The sequence below is a fragment of the Acomys russatus genome, chromosome 11 (genome assembly GCF_903995435.1).
Source record: "Acomys russatus chromosome 11, mAcoRus1.1, whole genome shotgun sequence".
In the NCBI taxonomy this organism is placed as follows: Eukaryota; Metazoa; Chordata; class Mammalia; order Rodentia; family Muridae; genus Acomys; species Acomys russatus.
In genome coordinates, this window is record NC_067147.1 from 34,862,425 (window position 1) to 34,890,168 (window position 27,744).

The 27,744-nt window shown below is 41.1% G+C and overlaps 1 protein-coding gene across 1 annotated transcript; it reads left to right on the forward strand.

Annotated features, from left to right (window-relative positions):
- The first annotated feature begins 708 nt into the window (after positions 1-708).
- Positions 709-27,604, forward strand: Rab5a (RAB5A, member RAS oncogene family). Its single transcript, XM_051153058.1, has 6 exons — positions 709-953; positions 5,263-5,517; positions 20,340-20,491; positions 20,961-21,083; positions 22,786-22,879; positions 26,232-27,604. Exons 2-6 carry the CDS (start codon positions 5,355-5,357, stop codon positions 26,345-26,347), a joined length of 648 nt encoding a protein of 215 aa, XP_051009015.1. The 5' UTR covers positions 709-953; positions 5,263-5,354; the 3' UTR covers positions 26,348-27,604.
- Positions 27,605-27,744: the final 140 nt, after the last annotated feature.

Here is a 27,744-nt window from a genome sequence, read left to right on the forward strand (position 1 = left end):
ACAAAGCCCTGGCCTAAACCCCTTTACTGAGCTGCTGTTCTTCCCACCGGGCGAGAAGACCACTACGACTGAGGTGCTGTGAGAGGCCTGTGAGTGAGTCCTCAGACCCCAAAGTCACCGCAATGGTTACACAGGCCTGCAAACTGTCAGGCTGACCAAGGCGTTGGGGACTCTGCCGCAGCTCTGAAGGGACCTACGAGACGCAGGTCTGGCCCACGCCCCTCAAGCTCCCACGACGGCTCGCAGCACCCAGGGCATAGCGACGCCCGCCCAGATAACAATGGCGCTGCTGAGGGTGGGGCCCCAGGGACCGTAGACGATGGCTAGGCAAGGATCTGAGGATGTCCCGCCAGGGCGAAGACACGTGACGCACACCCCCTTTCCTTCCGGCCGCTCCCGCCCCGCCTGGCAGCCAGAGCCCAAAGATGTCCGCTCAGATTAAGGGGGCGTTAGCGAGGGAAGGACCACGCTCCCACAGCTTAGAAGAAGAGGGTGGAGGCGAGGCCACGTGGCTCAGGCCCCGCCCCTTGGGAGGCCCCCATTTGGGCCCCTCGGAAGGGGCGACGGCGGAAGTGAGCACACGGCGTACTTGGCTGCGTGCGGCTACGTGGCGGAGCCGGCGGAAGTAGTTCCTTGGCTAGCTCCGGAGTGTTTGTGTTTTGGTTCGTGAGGGAGCCGGGCGGTCTGAGGGGAGGAGACCGAGGGACGAGGAGGAGGAGGAGGAGGAAGAAGAAGAAGTCGGAACTCGAGTGCGGCGACTGCGGAGGAGGAGGAGGAGAGAGGAAGGCGGAGCGCAGAGGCGGAGACGCAGCCCGGCGGCAGGGGCGGCACGGCGCTCGGAGTCCCGCGCCGGCCAGTGCGAGAAGCTGCGAGCAGGCGACGGCGCTGCAGCCGCGGCGCATCCCATCTCCGGGCCGTACGCGGTGGCCTCGCTGCCGGGAGCCGCGCCCCAGGTAAGCCGCTGTCGGGCCGCGCCTCCCGCGTCCCCGGGGGTTGTGCCGAGGCCTCCCGAGCCGCCGCGGGGCCACGGCTCCGGTGACTCATCCGGCCAGCAGCTCCGGAGGCCGGGATGCGGGGAGCCGCTGACGGAGCGGCGGATGTCACCACCCTCTTCCCTTCACAAGATGGCGTCGTGGGAAGCGCCCGGGGCCGCGGCGGTGTCCGGCCGGGTCCGAGCGGGGCCGCCTGGCGTCGTGGGTAACGGGGGGTGGGGGGGCGGCGGGGGTGTAGGTGGCCCGGGAACGTGGCCGCAGGGCCCTGCGGGGCTGCCGGCCCTGGCACCGCGGTTTGCTTTTCGGGTGCTTCCGGACGAGAATCCATCCAGGCCTCCAGCAGGTGTGGATTGGGGGGGCTCCGCCTACCTCCCGACTGCCTCGGCCGGGCTGGGTGAACGGTGGGGTCCTCGCGTCTTCGTCCGTGGGAGGTGGGGAACCGAGGCCCCGCGGGGCTTCGCGAGCAGGTTAATAACATCCTGTCACTTGCAGAAGTTTAAAGCTCTGACTGTCACACTTGGCGGATTTAGTTTTTGCCTTACTGAAATGGATTCAAACTGCTGAATCAGTTGCCTTGCCCGTAACTAATTTAAAAAACAAAAACCCTACGAGTAAGTCTTTCGAAATACTCAGGACTGCCCAGAATCGTTCTTAATGTAAAATTTGAACAAACTACGCATTGTGCCAGGCACAATTTAAGGGCTTAGTAAATATCAAAAGACTGCCTAAAGAACCGCGTAACATAATTACTATTTTAAAGATTTAAGATACATATTATACAAAAGGTTTTTTGTTTTTGATTTTTTTGGGGGGAAATAATGAGTACAGAGCCTCTGTGCGCTGAGTAAGAGCTTTCCTGAACTACTCCCAGGCTTTGCACTTAATTTTTAACGTTACTATTGTGGTCAATCTCTGTATGTTTATAATATGGCTTATTTCCTGTTTGAGGTCTTTGGAAGTAAAGATTCAGTAGCTTTGAACTTTAAAAAGCATTGACTCTAGAGGCGCCCACCTGTCCTCCCAGCACTCTGGATCCAGAGCTCCAGGCCATTCTTGACCTATCCTGGGCTGCAAGTCCCGGGATTGGGAGGACAGAAAATGCTTTAAAAAGCAAGACTAAGTTCAAATTTTTGTTTCTATGAGAATCTGCTGATAACTTGAAATTTTTGAAGTACCATAGACATTCAAAGCAAGCTTTGTCCCGGATAAATCATTTGCTGTTTTGTAGGTACGGGACACTTGGGAAACATTTAAGCTGAAAATGTGTTTATCTGAAAGTGTGTTTGTACCTTTTCAGTCTGCGTTAGTCTATTGCTGTACAAGCATTATCTCACCAAGAGGACGTTTTAATTGCCAATTTCAAACACTTTGCACCTAGTAGACACTGTATTAGAGGCTACATATGTTGCCTTACTTAGTTCTCACAGTTGCTATGCAATTTTATAATATAATGGATGTAGAAATTTGCAAACTAAAACTTTGCTTAAACAGGGGACTAGACTTCAAAATCTGGTTTGTTTCTCGGATTGGGGTGAAGGAGTTTTATTGATTTACTTTGAGACCGCAGTCACTGTGTGGCTCTGCAATACTTGAAATGTTTTTTTGTCGACCAGGCTAGCCTGGAACCCACAGAGATGCATCCACCTTCCTCTGGCTCCTGAGTGCTGGAATTAAAAATCTTGGACCATCATGCCTGTTGTTTTGAGTCAGGGCCTTGCTATACACTTGTGACTGACATAGGCAAGTTCCATCACACCACACTGGAAAGTTGTTTCATTTATGTGCTGTTGTTTAGAAGCAGCTCAAACACCATTTTATATGTAAATGTCTCAGTATTAGTAAAGATAATGTTCAAAACTAGTAACTAGATCAGGCTAAGACGGATCTTAAAAACCAAGCGGGGCTTGGTGGGGCATGCCTTTATTTCCAGAACTCAGGAGGCAGAGGCAGATCCAGGGTTACATAGAGAGACTTTGTCTTAAAACAACAAAAGCAACAGCAACAACAGAATAACCAAAGATCACATGGATATATCATTATCCAGAGCAGTCCATGTATCAGCTCATGGGGAATACACGTTTCTTACTTGAAGTCTAAATTAAAAGTGGCTGCCTGGGGGCAGAGAATCTTTTTAGGGAAGAAATCCATAGTATGGTTTGATGATAATAAGCTTATAAGCCACATTTATTTTGGTTTATGTGTGTGATGTATGTATGTTCCTGTGTGAAGGCGTATGCATTTCACAGCATTTTTGTGGAGAAAGAATTTCTTTGGAGATCAAAGGGACAACATCAAGTCTTGATCCTCACCTGTTCATTGCACATGGGTCCCAGGATCCAAACTTAGGCTTAGACTGCAAGTGCCTTACCCAGCGCTCTTTCTCCTCTAAATTTTTTGAAACAGGTCTCTATGTAGCCCGGGTTAGTGGGGGTGGGGGGACAGAAGGGGTGGGGACTTTACAGCCCTCCTTCTTTCGGTTACTGGGATTATAGGTTTGCCCCCACCCACGTTCCATATATTGATAAAAGGTTGGAGTAAACTCTTAGGTTGACTTGTGAATATGCTGAAAGGGCATTTCAAATATTTACCTCTTCAACTGGCCTGGTGGCACAGGCCTTAAATCCCAGCACTCAGGAGGCAGAGGTAGGAGGATCTTTGTGAGTTCCAAGGCCAGCCTGGTCTACAAAGAGTCTAGAACAGCCAAGGCTACACAGAGAAACTCTGTCTGGAAAAACAAACCAGTTTTACCAAGATTAAAATAAGCTGGATGACTTGGTGCACATCGTGAGAGCCTGGAGTATGAAGATCACTATTCAGTTCTACTTTGTGACACCCTGTCTAAAGAGGAGGGAAGGAGACCAAATACATTGCTAACAGAAAATAATGCATATATTGTTTGCCCAAAAGCTACCCCCTTCCCAAATTACTGTAAGTAAATAAGTCACCCCTAATCCTGCCAGATAGAGAAATGCTTATTAGTCAGGCACAGAAACATGGGAGTTAAAGAATACATGGTGTTTGGGAATTAACTTATTAAATGAAAAATATATCATTTAATGGAAGCCTTCAAATAGTAAGCCCTGGGATTTGTTCTAGAAGCTTTCCATTTACAAGCAGTTTTCTTCAAAATAACTAACCCAAGCAATATGACATTAGAGCCTGATTTTTTTTTCTTCTCCCTTCTTTCCTTCCTTTCAGTTTTTTGGTAGTTTTAGTTTATATGTCTGTGGGTTTGTGCTTGTGAACGCCAGTGCCCAAGAAGGCCTGAGGATGTCAAATCACCTGGAGCTGGTGTTACAGGTGGTTGTGAATCATCTCGTAAGCTAAACTCCAGTCACCTACAATTGCAGTACTCACACTAAACTGCCATCTATCTCTCCAGCACCTAGAGCCTGAATCTTCATTGACCTCTCAGATTGCTCCTCACAGTTGCTGTGTGAGCTCAGTGAAGTTGCTTAACCTTTCAGTGCCTGTTTGCTCATGCATAAGGATTATAATAGTGCTTGATACTGTTCAGTGGCTGTGTTAAGTATGTAAACTACCAACTGGGACAAAGCCAAGTTTTTTTGTTTTTGTTTTTGCTTATTTGTTTGATTAATTGATTGTTTTGGACCTAGAGCCTGCTGTTTGCTGGGCAAGCACTCTACCAATCCCCAGCTCCAGAGTCAAATTGTTGAAGGTTGCTGTTTTGTTTTGCAGTCAGGTCTTGCATGTTATCTGTGGCTTTGAGATTTCTGCCTCAGCCTTCCCAAGGTTGGAATTGCTGTTGCCACCACACCCTAATAAAAGCTTAACCTCTTTTATTAATTTCTCTCTCTCTCTCTTTCTCTCTCTCTCTCTCATTAAATTTTCTTGGTTAACATACAAAGAGTTGGGTGATGTATACACACTGTTAATGTTTTCGTTTGTGTCCTACTTTGTGTCCTTCCTCGCTGGGCCCCACTGCTCTTCCCTGTCCTTCTCTCCCACCCCCTCCTTCTCTGTAGACGGGATCCCTTCTGCTTTCATGACACATGGATTCTATTGTTCTCTCTTCTTCCAGGCCTTTTCCTTCATTTCTTTAGATTTTTCACACTTTCTGGAGGTTAACTTGAGGGGATTTTAGGCTCAAATCTGGTGCCATTATTTCCGTGAAAGGTGGTGAAATAAACTAAATGATATTGCCTGCCTAGTTGGTCATTACAATACTTTGAGTAAACTTACTAAACTGACCAATACTGATTTACTTAGTTTTGATTTATTTATTTATTTACTGCTTGTGTCTCTACAGGTATTTTCGCCAGAAAGAAAACAAAATTGATACCTTGCATCCTGGAAGTTCATTTAGGAATCTGAAATTAGAGACTTCTTTCAAATTTGGACATGGCTAATCGAGGAGCAACAAGACCCAACGGGCCAAATACTGGAAATAAAATATGCCAGTTCAAACTGGTACTTCTAGGAGAATCAGCTGTTGGCAAATCAAGCCTGGTGCTTCGCTTCGTGAAGGGCCAATTTCATGAATTTCAAGAGAGTACCATTGGGGGTGAGATTTTCCTTACTTTACTTTTAATCATTTAACTGAATCATACATTAGCAAACATTTCTTGTAATGTAATTTCAAATAACTAAATAGATCATGCAGGAAAGAAAAATAAAAGGCATTAGCAGACCTTGAACTTTAAAATATACTTCATTTTGATGTTTTGTTTTTAAACAAGGTGCTGTACCTACGCTATTCTAGAATTCCTATGAACTTTCAACTGGCCTGCCTCCACCTTCTAATTATTGGGACTACAGGTGTACACTCAGAGCCCAGTGTAGTTTTTTTTGGCTCAAGCAATATTTAATTGGGGGGCAGGGAACGGACGTGACTACAAAACACAAAATTGTTTAGGTAGGAAAGTTTTTGTTCAAGACATCTTGTCAGCTGGGCGTGGTGGCACACGCCTTTAATCCCAGCACTCGAGAGGCAGACGGGCTGCTGTGAGTTTGAGGACAGCATGGTCTACAAAGTGAGTCTAGGACAGCCAAGGTTACACAGAGAAAGCCTGTGTGTGGGGGGGGGGGGTGGGACATCTTGTCCTATAGCCCATGTTTCCAGCGAACTCTTGGAAATCCTACTTCCCAACTGCTGGGGTTACAGACTTAGTTCACCATACCTGATCTATTTCATTTTTGAGACAGGGTCTCCAACCTAGCAGTGCTTTATTTCATAGTTTGTTGTTGTTGTTTTTCCGGGGAGTGAGACAAATGGAGCCTAGAGTGGCCTGGAACCAGAACTAGGGTGTTGTGGATGACCTTGACTATCATCTACCTCCTGACCATAGGGATTACAGGGAGATCACCACACTTTATGTTAATGATGCTGGGAATGAAACCCAGAGGTTTGTGCATGCTAGGAAAGTGCATTCTCAACTGTCATGTGCCTGATCACTAATTTCTAACACAAATTTTTTATCCACCCTCCAGTGCATACTACTTTTGTTAGAGAAGTCACAGGCTTATTTTCCTTTTACTGAAACAAAAATAATCGTGCCCTACCTGAAATGAAAACAGGTGTTCTTAGCTAATGTCTGGCAAAGAATAAATGTTCATAAAGTGTTAACTAAACCAATAACAGTGTAACCTTTTTGCTGGGTCATTTTTAGCATTGTTAACGTATAATAATATTTTGGGTGATACCTGATTAGTATTTAATTTAGGATTTAAAATTTTTGATTAAGTAGAGGCTAAAGAGATGGATGAGAGTTAGGAACACTGGTTGTTCCTCCAAAGGTAAGAACTTTAGGCCCAGATTTTATTTAGACCAGTGGTTCTCAACCTGTGGGTGGTGACCTCTTGGGGGTGGGGGGTGTTGAAGACCCTTTCACAAGGGTTGCACATATCAGATATCGTGTATATCAGATATTTACATTGTTACTCATAATAGCAGAATTACAGTGTGAAGTGCCAACAAAATAATTTTATGGTCTGAGATCATCAAAACACGAGGAACTGTATTAAAGGGTCACAGCATTAGGAAGGTTGAGAACTTCTGACTTAGACAGTAAGGTTTTTTGTTTGTTTGTTTTTTTCCTTTTGGTTTTTCAAGATAGGGTCTCTCTGTGTAGCCTTGGTTGTCCTTGGCTCACTTTGTAGACCAGGCTGGCCTCGAACTCAAATCGATCCACCTGCCTCTGCCTCCCAGGTGCTGGGATTAAAGGCGTGCACTACCACGCCTGGGTTTGACAATAAGGTTTCTTACTAAAATTTACAGTTGGTAGGCATAGTGATGTGTCCCTTTAATCTGAGCACTCAGGAGGCAGAGGCAGGTTCATCCTTCTGAATTGGGAGATAGAGTCAGGAGAATCAGGAATTCAGGTTAGCTTTGGCTTTGAGTCTGAGGCTAGCATGCTCTACATGAGATCCTGCCTCAGAACACAGTACCACTAACAATGTGAGAGCATAGTGTAAGTCGCATACCTTTAAATCCCAGCCCCCTGGAGGCTCAGGCCAGTCAAGGCTGCATGGTGAGACCCTGTCTAAAAAAAATAAAAATAAAATTTAGAGCAACACACTTCATGTTTTTACTAGACAGTCTGAGACATGAAGATTGCTGTGAGTTTGAAGGCAGCCTAGGCTACATGAGAACTGACTCAATAAGAAAAACAACCAAGTAAATGGTAACAGATGTCAGGCATGGTTAGTCCCAGCCAAGGCTACACAGAGAAAACCCTGGTTAGGAAAACTGGAAAGAAAAAAAAAAAGTAACAGATAAAATACAAAAATGTTAAAAACAAATACTTCCTAAACCCGAGACCGCCCCCCCCAAAGAAATTAGTTCTCCAGATGCATTCACACAGATAATATCAACATTTTACAACCAAGTTTCTGGAATTAGGCATGGTAATTTTTAATAATTTTAAGTTCATTTCTTGGTTTTCACAAAATGTGGCCAGTCATGTAGACCGCGCTAAGTGAATTTCACTCAATATCAAATGAGTTAGTTCCTTGTTTGTTAGAAGAGTACCTGGGAGAGAAAGTACAGATGAATGGAATCATATATGTATATATTCTCGTTATTATATATAATTAGTGATAATGTAAAATAGTGGTGTGGATCTTTGTGCTTTCAATTTTTAAATGTGTATGAGAATTAGTGGGTATATTTATTAGCTTAGTTTCTTGTTTGGCTTTTTGTTTGTTTGTTTGTTTGTTTGTTTTAGAGACAGGATTTCACCATGTAGCCCAGACTGGCCTTGAACTCATAACCATATTGCCTTATCCTGCTGGAATTATAGACTTTTACACTATACCCAGTGTTTTGCTGTTGTTTCTTAAGACAGTGTCCATGTATGTGATCTCTGTTGGTCTTATTTATCGTTATATTTATGTATTGCATGAGTATGGACAGAAGTATGCCACAATGCATATTCAGAGGACAGAGGACAACTGTCTGGAGTTGGCTCTCCTTCCACCCTAGGGTTCCAGAGATCAGACTCAGGTTGTCAGGTGTTTTTTTAACCCACTGAGCCATTTTTGCCCACCTTAAAATTAACATATTAGTTTGATTCATTTGTCAAATAGCAAATGCATGTATCAAAACTGTCTGTGTACATGTGACCTTTATTCCTCAGTTACACCTTGCTCTGTCCGTGTAGGGCTCCAGGAACAGGCCTGGCTGAAGCAGTGACGGAATGAGGAAAACACAGATCGTGGACAGAAATAGCCGGGATGGGAAATCACAGCACTCCAGAAGCTCAGCATATTTATTATATAGAGTTGAACAGGGAGGGAGGCAGGTCTACTGTATACAGCAGAGCAAGGAGTAGTGCTTGTTACATATAGATAATCCAGACTTCTGGCTTGCAACTGGGTCAAGGAGACAGGTTTGACTAAACTTGGCAACAGCAGTCCCTGTATGGGAACAGTCCCTAGACTATAAAAATCCCAGCAAAAAAAAGAGCTAGGATGGAATTTTTCTGCTCATACTGCCAAAGCTCATACTCAGTCCACCAATAAAGGATTTACTATTGCTCTGAGCTGTGGCGTGACATGGTCCATGTGAACCCATGTCAACAACACACATTCACTTAGGACCTTATACAATCAGGACTTTCTACAATACCTTAATAATTAACTATGGGGGAAAATACTTTTATTTTCCACCACCCCACCCCACCAAAAACGCCAACTGAAAACTTTACATCTAACTGTATTTTTATTTGTCTTTGGGGTCTTGATAGAGGGTCTCTGAAGCATAAGCTGGCCTGGAATTCCCAGCAATTTGGCCTTGGCGTCCTGTGTGTCAGCATATACTCAAGTTTCACACTGTTGGTAGGAACTGTTGGTTTTGTTTGTTTTTTATTTTTAGATAGGATCTCATGTAGAGCAGGCTGGCCTCAGACTCACTGTGTAGCTAAAGCTTCCACCTCCCCAAGTTCTAGGGCTACAGATGCATGTTACTACCATGCCTTGCTTTTTATTAAAGCTGCTTTTTAAGGAACTGGTAGAAGACCCAGATGTGACAAAGTAGATTATTTGAAGCAAGCTGGACCTTGTTTAATAATTGTTTTGACTAATTTTTTTTTTAAAGGGTACTTTTAAAATACTTTGCTATTTCTCTTTCTAGGTTTTTTGTTGTTTCTGTTTGGCTTTGAGTTTCTTGCTTGGGTGGTGGTTTGTTTTTTTGTTTGTTTTTTGTTTTTCTTTTTCCTTTCTTCCTTTCTTCCTTTCTTCCTTCCTTCCTTCCTTCCTTCCTTCAAGACAGGGTTTCTCTGTGTAGCCCTACCTGTCCTTGACTCTTTGTAGTCCAGATTGGTCTCATACTCACAGATACCCACCTGACTCTGACTCTGCAGTGCTGGGATTACAAGCGTACACCACACCTGGCTGTCTTACTTGGGTTTTGAGAAGATCTCTATCTTTCAGCTTAATAGTCATCTTCCTGCCTCAGCTTCCCTGAGTGCTGAGATAGTAGGCATGAGCCACCACATCTAATTTATTGTGTTAATACAAAGATAAAATTAGTATTTGGTGTCATTTGATTTTAAGTGAGAAAATATTACCTTTATATCCATGAGTTGGTAGGTTGTATTAGATCTTGGTAGAAATTTGATTTTTCATACTAGTTCATACCACTTAGGACCTAAGGATATGATGTTTCAGTAGTTATATTATCAGTCCTCTGAGTTGTGAATTGAAAATGTTACTCTGTGTAGTTGAAGTATTACTGTTGAATAGGATCAATATAAATTCTGTGCTCTTTTAAAAACATCTGGGCCCTGTTTATATATTTTATAAATGAGAGGATTGAACTGGGTAAGGGTTTCCAAGAACACCGTTTGTTGATGTTTTGTGTTGTTTACAGTTCTGTTGAACCTAGATCCTCATGCATCCTAGGCTAGTAGTGTTCTACCACTGTGCTATTACATTCCCAGCTCCAGGTGGTCTTTTAAGTTGCATGTTGCATGTCATGGTGCACACTTAATCCCAACACTTGAGAAGCAGAAGTAGAGTGATCTCTGAGTTTGGGGCCAGCCTGGTCTACAGAGTGAATTCCAGGACAGACAGGGCTCATAGTGAGACTGTCTCAAAAGCAAAACAAAAAAATATTGAGGCTGTTTCCAGTGGCAAAGTGATTGCTTAACATTCATAAGATCTTAGTTTCAGCAACCCCCACACACACAAACGGATGCAATATCACAGAAGATAATGTCACACACACACATACTTAATATGGTCAGTTTATCTTTTTTACTCTCTTAAAATTGATTGCAAAGAGTCATTGTGAATCACGAGTATCATATCTCAGTTTCATTAGGGTTAGGGTGCTGATGCTGTTGAAGTATTTGAAGATGCTCAGAATGACTTGACTAAGGAGCGCTAAGCTAGGTCACTACCTCTGCTGGTTCACTGGACCATTCTGTTGTATACTGGAATGTAGTAGATGGCCTGGAATTCATTACCTATTTCCAAGCACAGTTCTACTTGAAATTACATGTGACCTGCCTATGTTAGTTGTGTATAATTGTATATGCCTCTAATCCCAGCACTTGGAGATGGCAAGAGGATAAGTTCAATACCAGCCTCAAGTATGTAGTAAGTTTCACATCATCTCCCCCAAAAAGACAATAATTCAAGAAATTTTTGTGATTGTTTTTGAGACCTGTTTTTATGTAGCCCAAGCTAACTTTGAATTCACTGTAGTGATGACCTGTTCCTTCTGCTTTTATATTCCCAACACCAGAATTATAGAGCACTGAGCCTGGAGTATGCAGGGTTTGAACCCACCAATTAGTATATGTGTCACTGAGGGTACTTCAGTGCCATGGCTTACATGTGTAGGTCAGAGAACTAATTTTGGGAGTTAACTCCCTTTTGCTGTGTTTCCAGAGATGGGCCTCAGGTTAGCTGGCCCAAGTTTTTGTTTTTACGTTATCAACTATTGGGCTGGAGAGATGGCTCAGAGGTTAACAGCACTGACTGCTCTTCCAGAGGTCCTGAGTTCAATTCCCAGCAACCACATAGTGGCTCACAACCATCTGTAATGTGACCTGGTGTCCTCTTCTGGTCTGCAGGCGTACATGTAGGCAGAGCACTGTATACATAATAATAAATAAATCTTTTTTAAAAAGTTATCAACTATCTTGATATAAACAAATTTTTATTGGTATAATGTCTTGTACTTTTCTCTTTTTGTATCGTTAATATTAGGGATTGAAGCTAGTGCTTCACCTGTGTCAAACAAGTGCCCTGCCTCTGAGTTAAATCCCAGTCCACCTTTTTTTTGGGGGGGGGGGGTTGTTTTTGTTTTGTTTGTTTGTTTGTTTGTTTTTGTTTTGTTTTTTTGAGACAAGGTTTCTTTGTGTAGCCTTAGCTGTCCTGGACTCGCTTTGTAGACCAGGCTGGCCTCGAACTCACAGCGATCCGCCTGCCTCTGCCTCCCGAGTGCTGGGATTAAAGGCGTGTGCCACCACGCCCGGCCCCAGGCCACCTTTTTTCACTCTTCTTTTTAAGACAGTTAAGTTGTTCTGGCTGTTTTTGAACTCACTGTGGCTCACAGCAGGACTTGAACTCTCAGAGCAGAATCTTCCTCAACCTCCAGAGTAGCTGAGAATTTTTAGGTCCAGTCCTGTCATTGGACTTTGATAATCCCAGTACTTTACAAATCTCTCCACCTCTTCCTTCTTGCTTTCCTTCCCCTTCTTCTCTTTATTTTTTGAGACAGTTTTGGTGTGTAGCCCAGGCTGGCCGTGACATTATAGGGTGGGGGCGGTTCAAACAGGCACTCTTTTATCTTTGAGCAGCACATAACCTAACAGGAGCACGTATTTTGCCTATGTTGTATTTTTATCTATTTTGTAAATATTTGGTTTTTGCAAGAAGTTGAGACTAAAAAATCAGAGTACACATGACAAGCATTGTGCTGTATAATTGAATATTTGGAAGTTATTGACTCCAATGGATCAGTTAAAGAAAATAATGTGAAATTATTTTTCAAAAACTATGTCTTAGAAAAGGAGATAGAAGGCTGGGGGTGGTGGCGTATACCTTTAACCCCAGCACTGTGGAGGCAGATTGATCTCCATGAGTTCTAGGCCAGCCACGACTGCATAATGACACACTTGTCTAAAAGAAGAAAAGGAGGTCAGGGGATAAGATGTCCTTAGATGGCACCTCTTTCTTGCTCTCCTCCTATATGAAACTTTTACGGCTGTGCATTACTTCACAGATTATGTTTGCGTGTGGCTGCAAGTATGGGGGTTGGAGGGGGGCTTGGACTTGTTCTCTCTGGCCACCATGTGGGCCCTAGGAATTGGACTCAGTTGTAGCAAGTTGGCCTTTTGCGTTTACATCAGCCTAGGCTTTACCTGACAGTAGCTGAGCTTGAGTGTTGTGAAAGGGCCAGATAGAAGCTAGAGACTTTTTTATGACCAAGCTCAAGTTACAGTGTAAGTGCCAGTTATGCTGTAAGAAAAATGTAGTGTTACACCATATCGTGCAGATAGTTCTATTGGAACATGCAGTCTGCTCTGAGAGCTTAACAGATGCGCTTCTTCAGTTTTCTTTATAATGGTTATATGCCTATTCCATTTTATTTGTTAATGATAAAATTTCTCAATGTTCTCTAAATTTTTTAACTACCCTTGTGCATGTGTATACAGACTCGATCTCTCCCTCCCTCCCTCCCTCCCTCCCTCGTGCTGGGGACCAAATCAAGATCTTTGTAAGTTATGCAAAACACTCTGCTGCTGAGAGTGTACCCAGCTCCAATGTTAGATATTTAACCCTTACTTTTCTGTTTGCAGTTTCAGGTTACAGTCCAGTAAACGTCTTCAAATGTTTGCTCCTCAACTTATTTCTGTAATTGATTCTTACATACGGTAATAAAACCAAAAGAAGCTTTAATGACTAAGATTTAAAGGCTTCTGTCTTTTTCATAAGTTTTCTCCCTTAGAACACTTCTGTTTCTATGGGAGTCTTGGCTTAATTCCTGTAGATACCTGTAACTGTTAATCTGGATGGATTTGGGAGGCTAACTGATTTGATGTTATTTTGGCCTGGAACTCAAAACATCCTCACACTTCAGCTTCCCAAGTACTGACGTTACCGGGATATATACCACCACCAGCTCCATTATCTGTGCAGGCTTCCCTATCTCTACCGGGTATGGTAACGTAATCCCAGTATTCAGGAGCCAAATTACTGCCAAATTAAGGGCTAGTCTGCTCTTTCTAAGGAGTTTTACGCCAGCCATAGTTAGCTACATAGCAAAGCCCTGGTTTTATTTATTTTTTAAGACCTTTAAAGTGTGTATGACTATTTTGTTTGCCTGCATGTTTATAAGTATACCACCTGCATGCCTTGTGTCTGAGGTCAGAAGAGGAGGGTATGGATACTTCTATCTGCAGTCACAGGTAGTTGTGAACTGCATGTGGGCGCTTAATGGTGGGTCCTCTACCAGAGCAACAAGTGAGCTATCTTCCAAAGCTCCCAGCCTTATGACCACCCCCCCACTTATATGTTGTAAAATTCTCAACTTGTAATAAAAACTATTATCTATGGCTAAAGTGTTCTGTAAACTTTTTTTCCCATAGAACTGTGCCCCTTAAAGCTAAGTTAATTATATTCACTTTTTCTGTGGTGTATGTTCAGGGATTCATACACTACATAGGCTTAGCTTTTGTTTGGTTTTTATTTTTTTTTACCACAAGAAAGACCTTATTACCAGATAACATCAGAAAGCAAAATATGTTATTCAGCAGTGTAAGTAATTAGGTGACAAATAAAATCATTAATTCAGCATTTCTTGGTTTTTGGCTTTGTTTGTTTTGAGGCTGGGTTTCTCTGTGTAGCCTTGGCTGTCCTGGACTCATTCTGTAGACCAGGCTGGCCTTGAACTCACAGCGATCCCACCTGCCTCTGCCTCCCAAGTGCTGGGATTAAAGGCGTGCGCCACCACCCCCCACCCCCACCCCCCCACTCCCCCCTCCCGGCTTAATTCAGCATTTCAAAGTATCTCCACTTTATTAAGATACTAAGCGCCCTTTCCTGGTCTACTAGGAATTAACATCAAGATATTTACTAGTACTCCTTCACAGTTTCTACATCCTTCCTGCCCTTTTTTTTTTTTTCTTTCTTTCTTGATTCTCTTTCTTTTCCTTTCCTCTTCGCCATTTTTCTTATCCCCCCCCCTTTGTTACCAAAAAAAAAAAAAAAACCAAAAAATTAAAAATGCATATAAAAGAAACCATCAAGATTAGTATATGGGTGCTTTGCCTACATGTATGTCTGCACACAGTGTCTGTGGGGCCAGAGGAGGATGGATTCCCCTGGAACTGGAGTTACAGACTTTGTGAGTTGTCACATGGGTGGGGAAATTGAACCGGGTCCTCTGGAAGAACTGTCAGGGCTCTTAAGGCACTGAAACATCTCTCTAGCCCCATTATTTCTTTCTTTGCAATGTGTACCTGTATTCTGCTTCTTACAAAGGAAATGCACTCTGTGAACGAAGACTGCATTAGACTTTGAAGACACAACTGGCATTTTAACTCTGAAAGTTTAAATACTGACTTGGTTTGGTTTTGGTTTTTAAAAAGACAAGGCTAACAATGTAATCCTGGCTGGCTTTGGACTTGAGACAATCCTCCTGCCTCTCCAGTGCCAAGGTTATATAGGAGTACACTAGCAGGCGATACCACACCAAGTATTGATCTGTTCTAGAGTATACTAGGGCAATCAAGTATAAGGCACTGAATGCTAAACTCCTAAGACTAACTTAAAAATATGTCCATGTACTAACAGATTTCCCCCATATGGATGTTCAGATGATAATATGTCTAGATTGTGTTCTCGCTAGTTGACTGCCTTAAAGGACTCTGTACACACTTTATTATTCTAGGACCCAGGAGGCTGAACTAGGAGGGAAAATCCTTCTGTTTCTGTTTCTCAACTGCAGAAGGCCATAAGCATGTGGGATTTTCCATCCCTCCCCCTTTCTCTTTCTCTCTCTCTCTCTCTCTCTCTCTCTTCCCCCTTCCCCTGCCCCTCCCTCCCTCCTCCCTCTCCTCTCTCTCTCCTTTTGTCTCTATTTGTAGCATGGAAGATTTGACCCAGCCATCTACTACTGAGTTACTCTTCAGCTTAGCCCATCCATCGCTCTTTATTGAAACAGAGTCTCACTATGTATACCAGGCTAGTCTCAAACTCAACGGAGACCCACTTGCCTCTAAATCCTGAGTGATAGAATTAAAGACATGCACTATCATGCCCAGGGCATCCCCCACCCCAACCTCAGTTGCTGCCATGTTGTAGCTATTGTAAACATTGGTATACATCATTATTTGATACTCTGCTTTTTATTAGTATTGGATATAGTACCTACAGAAGAGGGTATTTGGTTCTGTGGTACTGGAGTGAGCTGCCAAGTGTGTCCTGAGAAGTAAACTGGGTCTTTTATAAGAGCAATGAGTGTTTCTAATTGCTGGACAATCTCTCCAGCCCCAACTTAGTGTTGTTGGAAGAACGGAGGTATTTTTGAGAAGGACAGAATACCTCAGGCCCAACTGCCAGCATATGTGGGGCTTTTTATATGAGACAAGGTCTCAATGTGTAGTTGAGATTGACCTTCAGCTCCTTAGATCCTCCCAAGTGCTTGGATTATAGGCATGTGCCACCATGCTCAGTTTATAGGAGCTTTCTACACACTAAAAACCAGTTCATGGTCAACTTAGAAATGTTTCTGAATGTGTTCACCTGCACATTTTGGATGTTTCAGAAACACAGGAATCTCAAGTTTTTGTTTTTTATAGTAAATCCAGTAGTCTTAGGGATTTTTGTTATAATTATTGTTACTAACTCTAATAAAGTAATTTTTCATTGACTTTGATACCTAACTTGGAAAGCCTGGTGATGGTGATAGCTAGCATATGTGAAGCCTTGAGTTCTAGTGTGAGCATTACAAATAACCGTCTAGGCGTAGAGTGGGGTTAGTTCCTATAGTTTTTCTGTTCCTTCTGTGTTTAATTGGTGCAGTTTTAGGAGAGATTAACTGTTTTTTGTTATTCATTCTTTCAATGCCATCTGTCAGTTTGGATATTTTTTTCCCTCTCCTGAAGTAGTACAGTGGGCTTTTGTAGACTCAGTAATTATATTTTCAGCCTGTATCTGTATCATACCTGTGATCCTAATATTTAGGGGGTTGTCAAATTTGTGATACTATACAATGTGATCCTATCTCTAAAAATAAGTAAAATAATTCAGTAAGACTGCTGGTCAGATGTAGAGCATTTGCCTAGCATGTTTGAATGTGTTCAATTCCCAGTAGAAAGAAGTAGGAAGCATCTTGTAGGGAGTTTTGGGAACACATAAGCATCAGATCCTGACTTGGGTGACAGAAGAGACATGAACACAGAGTATGGACAGTGATTTTTTTTTTTTTTTTTTTTTTTTTTTTGGGCTGCGGTTCCTTGACTCCTCTCGCCTTCCAGGAAGTTTGAATTGCTTATTCAGTGTTCCATTGCCAACTGCTAGCTTGACACAAGTCAAGAGCTCATGTTAAGCTGATAACAATTTTATTATAGAGGAAATGTTAAATATTAATATTAAAATACTAAATTATGGTGATGTGGACATTGTTGTTTACAGACTCAGAATTCTTAAGAGCCTTCACATTAGAGGGTCTGCCAGTTTCATGCTTTTGCATTGCATGGAATAGTTCCTGTGTCCTAAGAACGCTTAGAAAAGAATATTGGCTCCAATGCTTTCCGTGGGTTATCTAGATAAAAGTCATATTTGTTTTAGACTATCAGTATAATGCTTTAGTGCTTCTGAAAGGAACTCTTAATTTGCTGGGGAGTTATTGTTCTTTTAGTGTACCTAATTCTGGTAAGTACTTGGAGTTCTTAACATGTATGAAGAAGGTTGGTTGTCTTTTAAATTTTTTTTCTTTATGGTAATGTATGTAAGCATGGTGTTGTGTATTCCACAGTGGATATAGAGGTCACAGGACAACTTTATCCTTTCATGAGGGTTCCAGACAATTGACAGTTATCTCCATAGGCTAAGGATTGTTCCTACTTATGCACATTGTATATTTGCTTTGTTTTTTGTTTGTTTGTTTGTTTGTTTTGGATTTTTTTTTTTTTTTTTAGGAGTAGAGGTGTTGAACAGGGTATTATCAGCCCAAGCTGACCTGAAACTCCCTATGCAGCCCAGGCTGCCCTCAAGCTTGTAACAATCTTTTTTGTTAGTGTTGAGATAAATAAGCACTATGCCTGTTTCTGACTCTTTGTTCTTGTCTTTTTTTTTTTTTTTAAGATTTTTATATATATATATATATATATACACACACACACACACACACACACACACACACACACACACACACACACACACACACACACACACACACACACACACACACACACACAGTGCTCTGCTTACATGTGCACCTGCAGGCCAGAACAGGGCATCAAATCACATTATAGATGGTTGTGAGCCACCATGTGGTTAGGAATTGAATTCATGACCTCTGGAAGAGTAGTCAGTGCTTTTAACCTCTGAGCCATCTCTTCAGGCAAGCCTGGAACTCAATAGAAACACAAAGCTGGCCTTGAATTCTTGGCTATCCCTCTGCCCCAGGCTACTGAGTGCTGATATTACAAGTAATTCCAGCACACTAAATAATACTATAGGATATATTCTAGCACCAGAGTTAAAGTAGGAGAGGAATATCAAGGTATGGTGGAAACGGCTTGTAGGATGGGTTGCTGGTGGGTTAAACTGAGGGGCCTTATATGAACCAAACTGAACCGTCAACCCTTGTTTACCACTCTAAGGCAGTGGGACCTGGGAAAGTGGAGACTAAAAATGAGGCAGACTAAAGTCTCATGCAATATCCAACTTTATTCAGAGCATTAAGCAATTTATACCCTTAGGGTTAACAAAAGTCACCTGAGTAAAGTTCTCATGTGTTCACTAGGACAAGCTGTGCATGGTCAAAACAAAAAAAGTTTCTATAGAGGCATATAAACTAATAACAGTAACCAGTTGTAGTGAATAAAGTGAACACCTATCCGCTACACTTGCGAATGCCATGAAAGCATAATCCAAAATCCTATTTTTTAAGAAACTGGGGTCACAAGACTTGTTTTCTTGGAGTTTTCTCAAAAGCACAAGAATTCTCATACAACTCCATTCTTGGACCATGCTCTGACAAACCCTTATATTTATATATTGACCTAAGCCCAGGCTAGGCTCAAATTCATGATTCTTCTACTTCCAGTGAATAAATGCTGGGTTACAGTCTTGCATCACCATGCCCAGTTTAAAGTATCCTTTTATAATGGTACTGTTTGTTAAAATTAAAATCAGAATAAAAACAACGGCTCTTGCCATACAGCCTGACCTGAGTTCAATCAGTGTAGCCCACACAGTGGCCAGAAAGAACCAATTCCTAAAAGTAGCCTCCTGACCTGTATATGTACTATGGCACACAGTGTTTTTAAAGGTGTATTAATTTTCCTTTATATGAGTATGTATGTCTGTGTACTATGGTGTTCTTGGATGTCAGGTCTCTTGGAACTGTAGTTAAATGGCTGTGAGCTGCCGTGTGGATGCTGGGACCTGCACCCAGGTCTTCTGCAGGAGCAGAAAATGGCTTACAATTGCTGAGCCGTCTCTCCAGCCCCAATTTTTTGTTTTTGGTGTGTGTGTGTCTACCTAGTGAGTTCCAGTATAGCCAGATCTACATAGTGAAACTCTATCTCAGCATACATAAAGAAGACAGGGAAAGGAAAAGGTTTAAAAAAAAATCCTAGAAGTAGGAGGGTGGATCCTGAAGAACTGGCTCAGTAATGAGCTTTTGCAAAGGACTAAGTTTGCTTCCCACCATCCTCTTACATAGACCAGCACGCACAGTAAACATATAAAAATGACCCTTAAGCATGAAGATATATCTTTAATTTCATGGCATTCCTATGTCAAAGGCAGACAAATCTTTAAATCTGAGGCCAGCCAGGACTATATAGCGAGAATTTGTCTCAGAAACTTTTTTTTCCCCTTAATATGAGAGAGGGTCTGAATTTAAACTTCTTATAGTAGTCTTCTGAACTATGCTGTATGCAAACAAAAAATAGTAAATTTGGTTTTTTTTTTTTAAAGAACATAAGAACTTACAGAGACTAACAACATCCACAAGACCTACACAAGCTCAAGTCAGACAGAACTCCAGCAAAGAGAAGGAAGCATCTTACCTCTAACTATGAAGAAGCCATTTTCAGTTGATACCTCCAAGGAAAGGGCATGTTCTCCAGGGAGCTAATAGCCACACTTCAGGACAGGCCCCTTGCCCAAGAGTAGTTGGCCAACTCAAAGTGGACTCCATGAGTTTCTTATGCTTTTTGTTTTGATTTGGTCTTACTGGATTTGTTGTTTAGATTTTATTTGATTTGACTTTGATTTTTTTTGAGAGGAAGAATATGAAGTTTGGGAGTAAGAGGATCTGGGAGAAGGTGGGAGGGCAAAGGGTATGATCTGAATATTGTACGAAAAAAAATTTTTAAAGAGACACTATTATTTGTTTGACAATAGCTCTGCACTGAAACAGTGAGTGTGTATGTATTTGTATTACCTGGCGTGTAAGTTGTAGGCTAGGATGTGCTTCTGTTGGTAGAGCGCTTGTGTAACATGCTTGAAGCCCTGGGTTCAATCCCTCGCACCACATAAACTGGTCATGATGTGGCACCAATGGGGGAGGTAGAGGCAGGAGAATCAAAAGTTCAATGTCATCGTTAGCCATGCAGTCAATTCCAGACGCACCTGGCCTTCCGTGTCTTTAAAAAACCTTGAAAAAAAGATTAACAAAGATATTTTCTTTTTCAGCTGCCTTTCTAACCCAAACTGTGTGTCTTGATGACACAACAGTAAAGTTTGAAATATGGGACACAGCTGGCCAGGAACGGTACCATAGCCTAGCACCAATGTACTACCGAGGAGCACAAGCAGCCATAGTTGTCTATGACATTACAAATGAGGTGGGTATAAAAGTCATACTAACCCAAAGCCAGTTTGAATAATCGTTTATAGTATTTAAATTTGGTTAAAAGATTTTGGGAAATTCATTTTTAGCCAATCATAACATTTCTGCCAAAGCTTTTATGAGTGAGATATAAGATAATACAGTAGTACTAAGAATTTTCTTCCCATGGGGTGATGCTAGAACACTGGTTATCAATTTGTGTGTCACAGCCCCTTTCACAGATGTCACCCAAGACCATCCTGAAGATCAGATATTTACATTACAGTTCATAATTAGCAAAATTAGTTATGAAGTAGCAGCAAAGCAATTTTGTGGGTGGGACATGAGGGACTGTATTAAAGGTGTTTTCAGCATTAGGAAGGTTGAGAACCACTGCATAAGAGTCTTTAAGCCTTGTTTCATAGAAAATGTTTCCTAACTCTGTTTTGAGTCTGTGCTAAATAACGTTTCCTTTGTCTTAACAGGAGTCCTTTGCAAGAGCAAAAAACTGGGTTAAAGAACTTCAGAGGCAAGCAAGTCCTAATATTGTGATAGCTTTGTCAGGAAACAAGGCTGACCTAGCAAATAAAAGAGCTGTTGACTTCCAGGTATGTGGAATTTTACTTTACCTTAAAAGCATATTTTTATAAAACACTAATACTTAAAATATTTTTTCTGATGAGGTCACGAATATAGCTCAGGTGATACAAGATAGATAGCACTTGCTTAGCACATGTGTGTGTCGTGGCTTCTACCCTAAGCTGCTGCATAAACCTTAAAAGAAAATTAAAAAGCAGAGGCTCAGCTACTATTCATTTGAGGCCAAGAAGTGTGGCTCAGCACATAAAGGTTCTATGTCTAAAACCCAGGTAGTGGAGGGAGAAAACTGGAAGTTGTCCTCTAAGCTTCATATGCATACTGGCACACACATACATAGCACACACAACAAATAAGTGGTGTGTGTCTAAATAATGTTTGAGCCACGCATGGCAGCTCACCCTTATAACCTCACTGCTTGTGAGGTAAGGTAGGAGTGTTGCCACAAACTTGAACCCAGCCTCCTCTTTTCCACAGTTAGAGTGCAACCACGGCTACATAGTAAACCAGTCTCAAAAGGGGGGGGGGGGGGGGCTCAAGCCTGTGAAAGACTTACCGTGCAAAGGTGTTACCAGTCAAGACAACATGGATTTCCCGAATTGAATGCTGTTAACCTGCAAGTTGTCATCTGACCTCTAGTGTGGGATCCTCTGTTTCCAAATAAACTAATGTAACAAATTTTAAAAGAGTTCCAGTTTTTAGTATACTCAAGAAAATTAATTCAGAGCACCCTCCACTACAAAGAATGCTAGTCATTTAAAAACAAAGCACATCTAGATTTATAAAAACGATTTCTCTTACTTAGAAAGCTCTAGCTATGCCCTAATATGTAGATGGAACTCTTTCTTCGTGGCATTATAAACAGTGAAGAGAATGGAAGCTACTGTATCATTGGGTATTAAGCAGAGCCCTTGTACTTATAACTTTATTTAATTCCCCCCGCCCTTCCAGAGACAGGGTTTCTCTGTAGTCTAGGCTGCCCTTGAATCACTACGTAGGCGAGGCTAGCCTCAAACTCACAGAGATCCAACTGCTTCTGCCTCCCAAGTACTGGGATAGCAGGCGTGCGCCACCATACCCAGCCCTTTGTTTAATTCTTATGACATCCATATGAAGGCTGTTATCTGTTATGCTGTCCAGAACAGTTAAGCTCCCCAGTAAAACATCTTAAGGGAGCTTCGATTATGTTCAAAAGTGGCCCTTTGCTAACAGCTCAAAGGAGCCTCAGTTGGTTCCATGGGGACCAAAGGAAACAATACAGATAAGCTAGAAAGTGGGCAGAAATGTAGGACAGTTGAAGGGAATCGTTTATAATATAGTTGGAATTTTAATGCTGTATGTATGTCATTGAAAATTAAACGTGAGGGTGTAATTCAGTAGTTGTTGCCAGTGTTAAGATGTTGGATTTCTATATTTATTGCAAATTCTTTGTCTATAAAGGGCATAAGTAAAAATTGTCATTGTGATTAAATAAAATCTAGAGTAAAAAATATGATACGCTGTCCCCAAATTATTTGATTAGTTTTAATCTTAGACCTGCTGATCAAGGTGGAATATGCAAAAAGTAAAAGAAAGTATTCATGGTGATTATCCTGCTGGTTTTTTCTTCCTTTGCCACAGCATGTTCTGCAGTTGTAATAGTAATCCAATAAGGAAATTCAGAAAACATAGGCTCAAGGGACTTTTTTTTTTTTTTTTTTTTTAAATAAACAGGAAGCGCAGTCCTATGCAGATGACAACAGTTTATTATTCATGGAGACATCAGCTAAGACATCAATGAATGTAAATGAAATATTCATGGCAATAGGTAAGATTAATAATAATATTTTTCAAGTGAGAAGCAAAATACATTGCATATTTGGTCCACGCCCCTATTTGATTTAACTGATGATATTATTTTTCTAGATCCTTTTCACTAAGCAATACTAAAGGCTGGTGGGGAAGCAGGATGTAGTGGCCAGCATGAGAAAAAGACACTGCCTCATTGTGGGGGAAGGAAAAAAGATTGATTTGAAGTCAAAAGGTTTCACCCTCCTCCTCTTTTTCCTTTTCCCTTTCTTTTTCCTTCTCCTTCCTTTTTTTCCTTCCTTCTCCCTCTTTCTCTTTTTCCCACCTTCCTTCTCCTTCCTTCTCTTGTCTCTTCTTCCTCCTCCTCCTGTATTCTTTTTCCCCTTCCAATTGTATGAATTAAACCCAAGGCCTCCAACATGGTAAGCAGTCTTTGTACCTCCCACTGAGCTACATTCCTAGCCCTATTAATGGCAAATTTATAGGTGAATTCAGTGAACATTGGGTTATATAATACAAGTGAATTAAAAGTTGATCTCATAGATAAGAGGTAGATTTTCCAAAGGTTTCACTGGAAAGCAGTCCACTTATGTGGAGGGAATATATTCCAAGACACCCTGTGGATACCCGAAACAGTAGATAGTGTTGTCATCCTTTTCCGTCCTAAGTATACATCGCACACCGTGGCCATAACTTGTACAGAGAATCGCAAAACTAGCATAGATTTCCTTCTTCCCATTTTCACAAACATTGTTTTACACCTGGGAAAGGGATATGACCCTTGACCTTAAAAATGGTGGGTAGTGGTAGAGAGTGAGTTCCAGGGCAGCCTACACAGAGAAACCCTGTCTTGAAAAGGAAACAAAGGGGGGGGGGGAAACAAAGAAAGAATAGTAGGCAAATGCTGTGCTACTAAACTATATCCCCAGTGTTGAAGATTGAGTTTCTGTTTTGTTGATGCTGAGTTCAAGTTTGGGTGTGGTATGTATCTAGGCTAGATTAGAACTTGGGGTCATTGTGCCTCAGACTCCGGAGTGGTTTATAGATGTTCCACCAGGTCTGACGATGATTTCTCCTCCTCCTCCTCCTTTTTCTTCTTCTTCTGTTCTTCCTCCTCCTCTTCCTCCTTTTTTTATTGTTTGTTGCTTTGAGACAGGGTCTCCAGTACCTGAGGATGGCCTTGTACTTGTGCTTTGGGGTCATTTTTAGTAAGATAAGGGTTACCTGAACAAGAACACTGTGATACTAAGGTAGTCTGATAACTAAGCTGACTATTAGTAGGTAGGTAGCATATATACTATTGGTACATTAACCAAACGTGATCCATGTCTATGGCAGGAAGTTGGGGGCAGTGTAGCCTTTCAGCATGTGCCTGCGCTTTTGTTTTGTTTTATATACTTGCATCTCATTTTTTGATCCCAAGTCTTTCACTAAACTCTGAGCTATTTAGAAATCCCAAGATATGTCTTTCTACTATTCCATAATCTACCCTCAGTGCTAGAGTTACATGTTCATGTTTTTACATGGGCGCTGAGCATACAGATTCAGAACTTTTTTAACTGAGCCTATTTTTTGTTTTTTTCAGACAGAATTTCACTATATAGCCAAAGCTGGCCTACAACACTAGATCCTCCTGACTCAGTCTCCCAGTTACTGGGATTATAGGCTGGAAGCACTGTTCTCAACTAGGCTACACTTTAGACTTAAGTTTCAAAACTCGTAGGCTGTGGGAGCAGCTCTGTAATATAGTGTGTGTGTTGCATCCCTGAAGCCAAGATTTTATTCCCAGCTTCCAGATTTTATTTCAAATTTTGTTTCAAATATTTCTCTTTTAAAAAGAAATCCCAAGCTTAGTATTAACACATGCCATCCCAGCACTTGGGAGGCAGAGGCAGGTGGATCTCTGAATGAGTCCACCCTGACCTATAAAATGAGTTCCAGGATAGCCAGGGTTACACACACAGAAACCCTGTTGTGAAAAACAAACAACAACAACAAAAGTAAATAGAATTGTGGTCTTTCCTTGGTAAAGTTAGGATCTCCACATAGTAAATACAGGACAGTCCAATTAACAAAAACAGTCCGTGTTGATATTCACTTTCTCCTCCTGATCTCAGTCAGATGTGGTTATAGACAGTCCTTAGAGGAGTAGGCTAGAGAGAGAATTTTATGCTCATTCCAAAATACAGTCTACAGTGCTAGCTTATTCTGTGTCCCTAATACCATTGTTAATCCATTTACTGGGTATTCCTTGTAAATATGTCTGACTGAACATTTATTGTTACTATACATTATGGTACCATCTCTGAAGCCATTTTTAGGGTGGCTTAGTGGAAGGTGTCTTCCCAAACATTAGTGTTCACTGGACCTACTTTCAGCATCTGAGATTCTAAAGATAATTAGCATAGATCAGGGGAAGGTAGGAAAAATAAAGGTTAAAAAATGCAGTATGTAGGGTATGGCTTAGTTGTAGTCAAGCCTCAGGTTTCATAGTACAAAAAAAAAATCAAGGTCCAAGGTTAGGTAGGCAGTAGGCATAAGGTACTGCCCTATAGTATTACGTGTTGCTACTTTGTCCTGAGCAGGTGAATCTTTAGTGGGGAACATAACTCCACAGAACCTCTACTAACTGCATATTAAGTATTGCTATTTGTAAATCAAATTGGGGTTCTTCGTAGCACAATCTGGGAAAAGGTAGATGTTATTGGTCATATAATTGTTTGTTGATTAGGTTGCATGGTAATGGACAAGTTTGTTTGGATTGGTGGTGATTATGTCAGTAGAATTTGTTCATGTCCTGACTTGATCTCAGAATTATTTGTGATAATTCTGGGCTCAACTGATTGTCCCCAGCTAATTCTCCATAGTGAATCATGGGAAATACAGTCATACACCAACATGTCCAGCAGATTGTGTATAATAACAATTCAATGAGTATAAAATAGGCTGAGTGTAGCTAAGTGGTAGTGGACTTGCCTAGTGTGCGCATGGTGCAACAAAGCACACACTACTAATTATTACGTAAATTGTTATTTCTAAGAGAATTGATATTAAAAATCATGTATAGTTCTAGTTAAATTTAAGTTTAAATGTTATGTCAACAATTGGCCACTACCTACTCCTTTAAAAAACACTAAAAAATTAAACTCCTTTAGTATAGCAACAAGTGTCATGTAGGGTTTTTTGTTTTTTGTGGGTTTGGTGTTTCATTTTGCTTTTGGCATTAAGTAAATAATAAACATTTTAAAATAGCAAATATACAGTCGGTCACTTAAAACTTTGGAGATAACCCAGCTGGGAAAGAGTGCCATAAATAAGCATATCTAAATGATTTTAATATGAATATTATTTTTTGTTTATTTCTTTCTCAGCTAAAAAGCTGCCAAAGAATGAACCACAGAATCCAGGCTCAAACTCGGCCAGAGGACGAGGAGTAGACCTTACTGAGCCTGCACAGCCAGCCAGAAGCCAGTGCTGTAGTAACTGAAGTCCAGTGAACTTCCTAAATGGCAAAAAACATGGAGTTGGAACATTTAGCCGGCCCAGTGTGACTTCCAAAAAGAGACTTATGGTAGAATCAAGTTTCTAATACTGAATTATTTTGAGTGTTTTGAACTTAATTTTTAATAACATGCATGTGTTCTTCCGACTAATGTTTCGGCAGTAGAAAGGGAAATGAGAACTGTGTGTGTACACTTGTTCCATGGGAAAGTTGAGGGGAACGGTTTGTCTTCAGTGGGTGTGGACCCACCCTTAACCCACCCAGTCTCCAAACTGGGATAATAGATGTGAAAGATTCAAAATTACTAATGTATGCTTTAGAAGAACATTTTAGATGACTAAAAACATTCATGCTTAGCAACAGAAGCTAAGCAAATGATAATTTCTTCTATAGTCTAAAGTCTACATTCCATATATTAATAAAGTAATCCCAAGAAAACAGTCATACATCTCCAGAAAGATGGATATTGGTGACATCTTATTTTTATTCAGTCCTGTTATTTCTTAAAATTTGAGTGAAAAAAGTGATGTGTAACCCCATCCTGTCTTAGGAATATAAAAACTGATAAGTATATCTAATGAATAATTAGTGGTCTCTTTGTATGAGCTTTTCGAAAAAGTGGAAACAAACCAGGTATCTGATTTCTATTTAATCACTGTTGGCTATTACATTAGAGGTCTATCTGGAACAGGGAGGGGGCTCTGATTCCCTTTGGACATGATTAGTCAGTGCACTAACGATTATGTACATTCAAACTTGATTATTTTAAATATGATCTTCAGCTGTACTGTAAATAGAGTACTGCATTGTAGTCTCCATATGTTTATTATTTTCTGTAATATTTAAGAATTGCCTAAACTTATACAAAATGTACAGTTACTAAAGCAGCTAATTATTTCTTCCCCTATGAAAGGAAGGGGCTTTGCTGTTCTTACATGGCTAGAACCATAATAAACAATGTAATTGCAATTTGTAACATAAGTATTACAATGTTATTAGTAATAATCTTGAAGCGTTGTTTTTCGAAGTCCATTTATTTTGATCAGTATATTACACTAATTATTTTAGGTATTTCATTATATGAAATCTACCATGTGTCAGATGATTTAATCTATTTAAAGTGTTGATCTGCTAGCAGAACTTGTACATTTTACAGTAACTCAAAATTAGTAAGGAACAGTTCACCAGTGTTTAGTTTTATATTGAGGTGCTCAGGTTGGAATAAAGTGGTATGAAAAGCAACACTGAGTTTTCTCTCTCTTTGACATAAAGTAGTGAGCATAATCCACATGGTATATAACCTGAAGCTTTAGCCTTCCCTTTTGCTCTTAGGAATGGTTCTCACAATCATGATCTGCCCTAGAGTCGAACACACTAAAGTC

Bases quoted from the DNA above. Each gene is read 5' to 3' on its own strand.
- Rab5a (XM_051153058.1), top strand. From the start codon at position 5,355: ATGGCTAATCGAGGAGCAACAAGACCCAACGGGCCAAATACTGGAAAT. The intron at 20,492-20,960 runs GTGGGTATAAAA...TTGTCTTAACAG, and splicing joins TCTATGACATTACAAATGAG to GAGTCCTTTGCAAGAGCAAA. The intron at 21,084-22,785 runs GTATGTGGAATT...TTAAATAAACAG, and splicing joins AAAGAGCTGTTGACTTCCAG to GAAGCGCAGTCCTATGCAGA.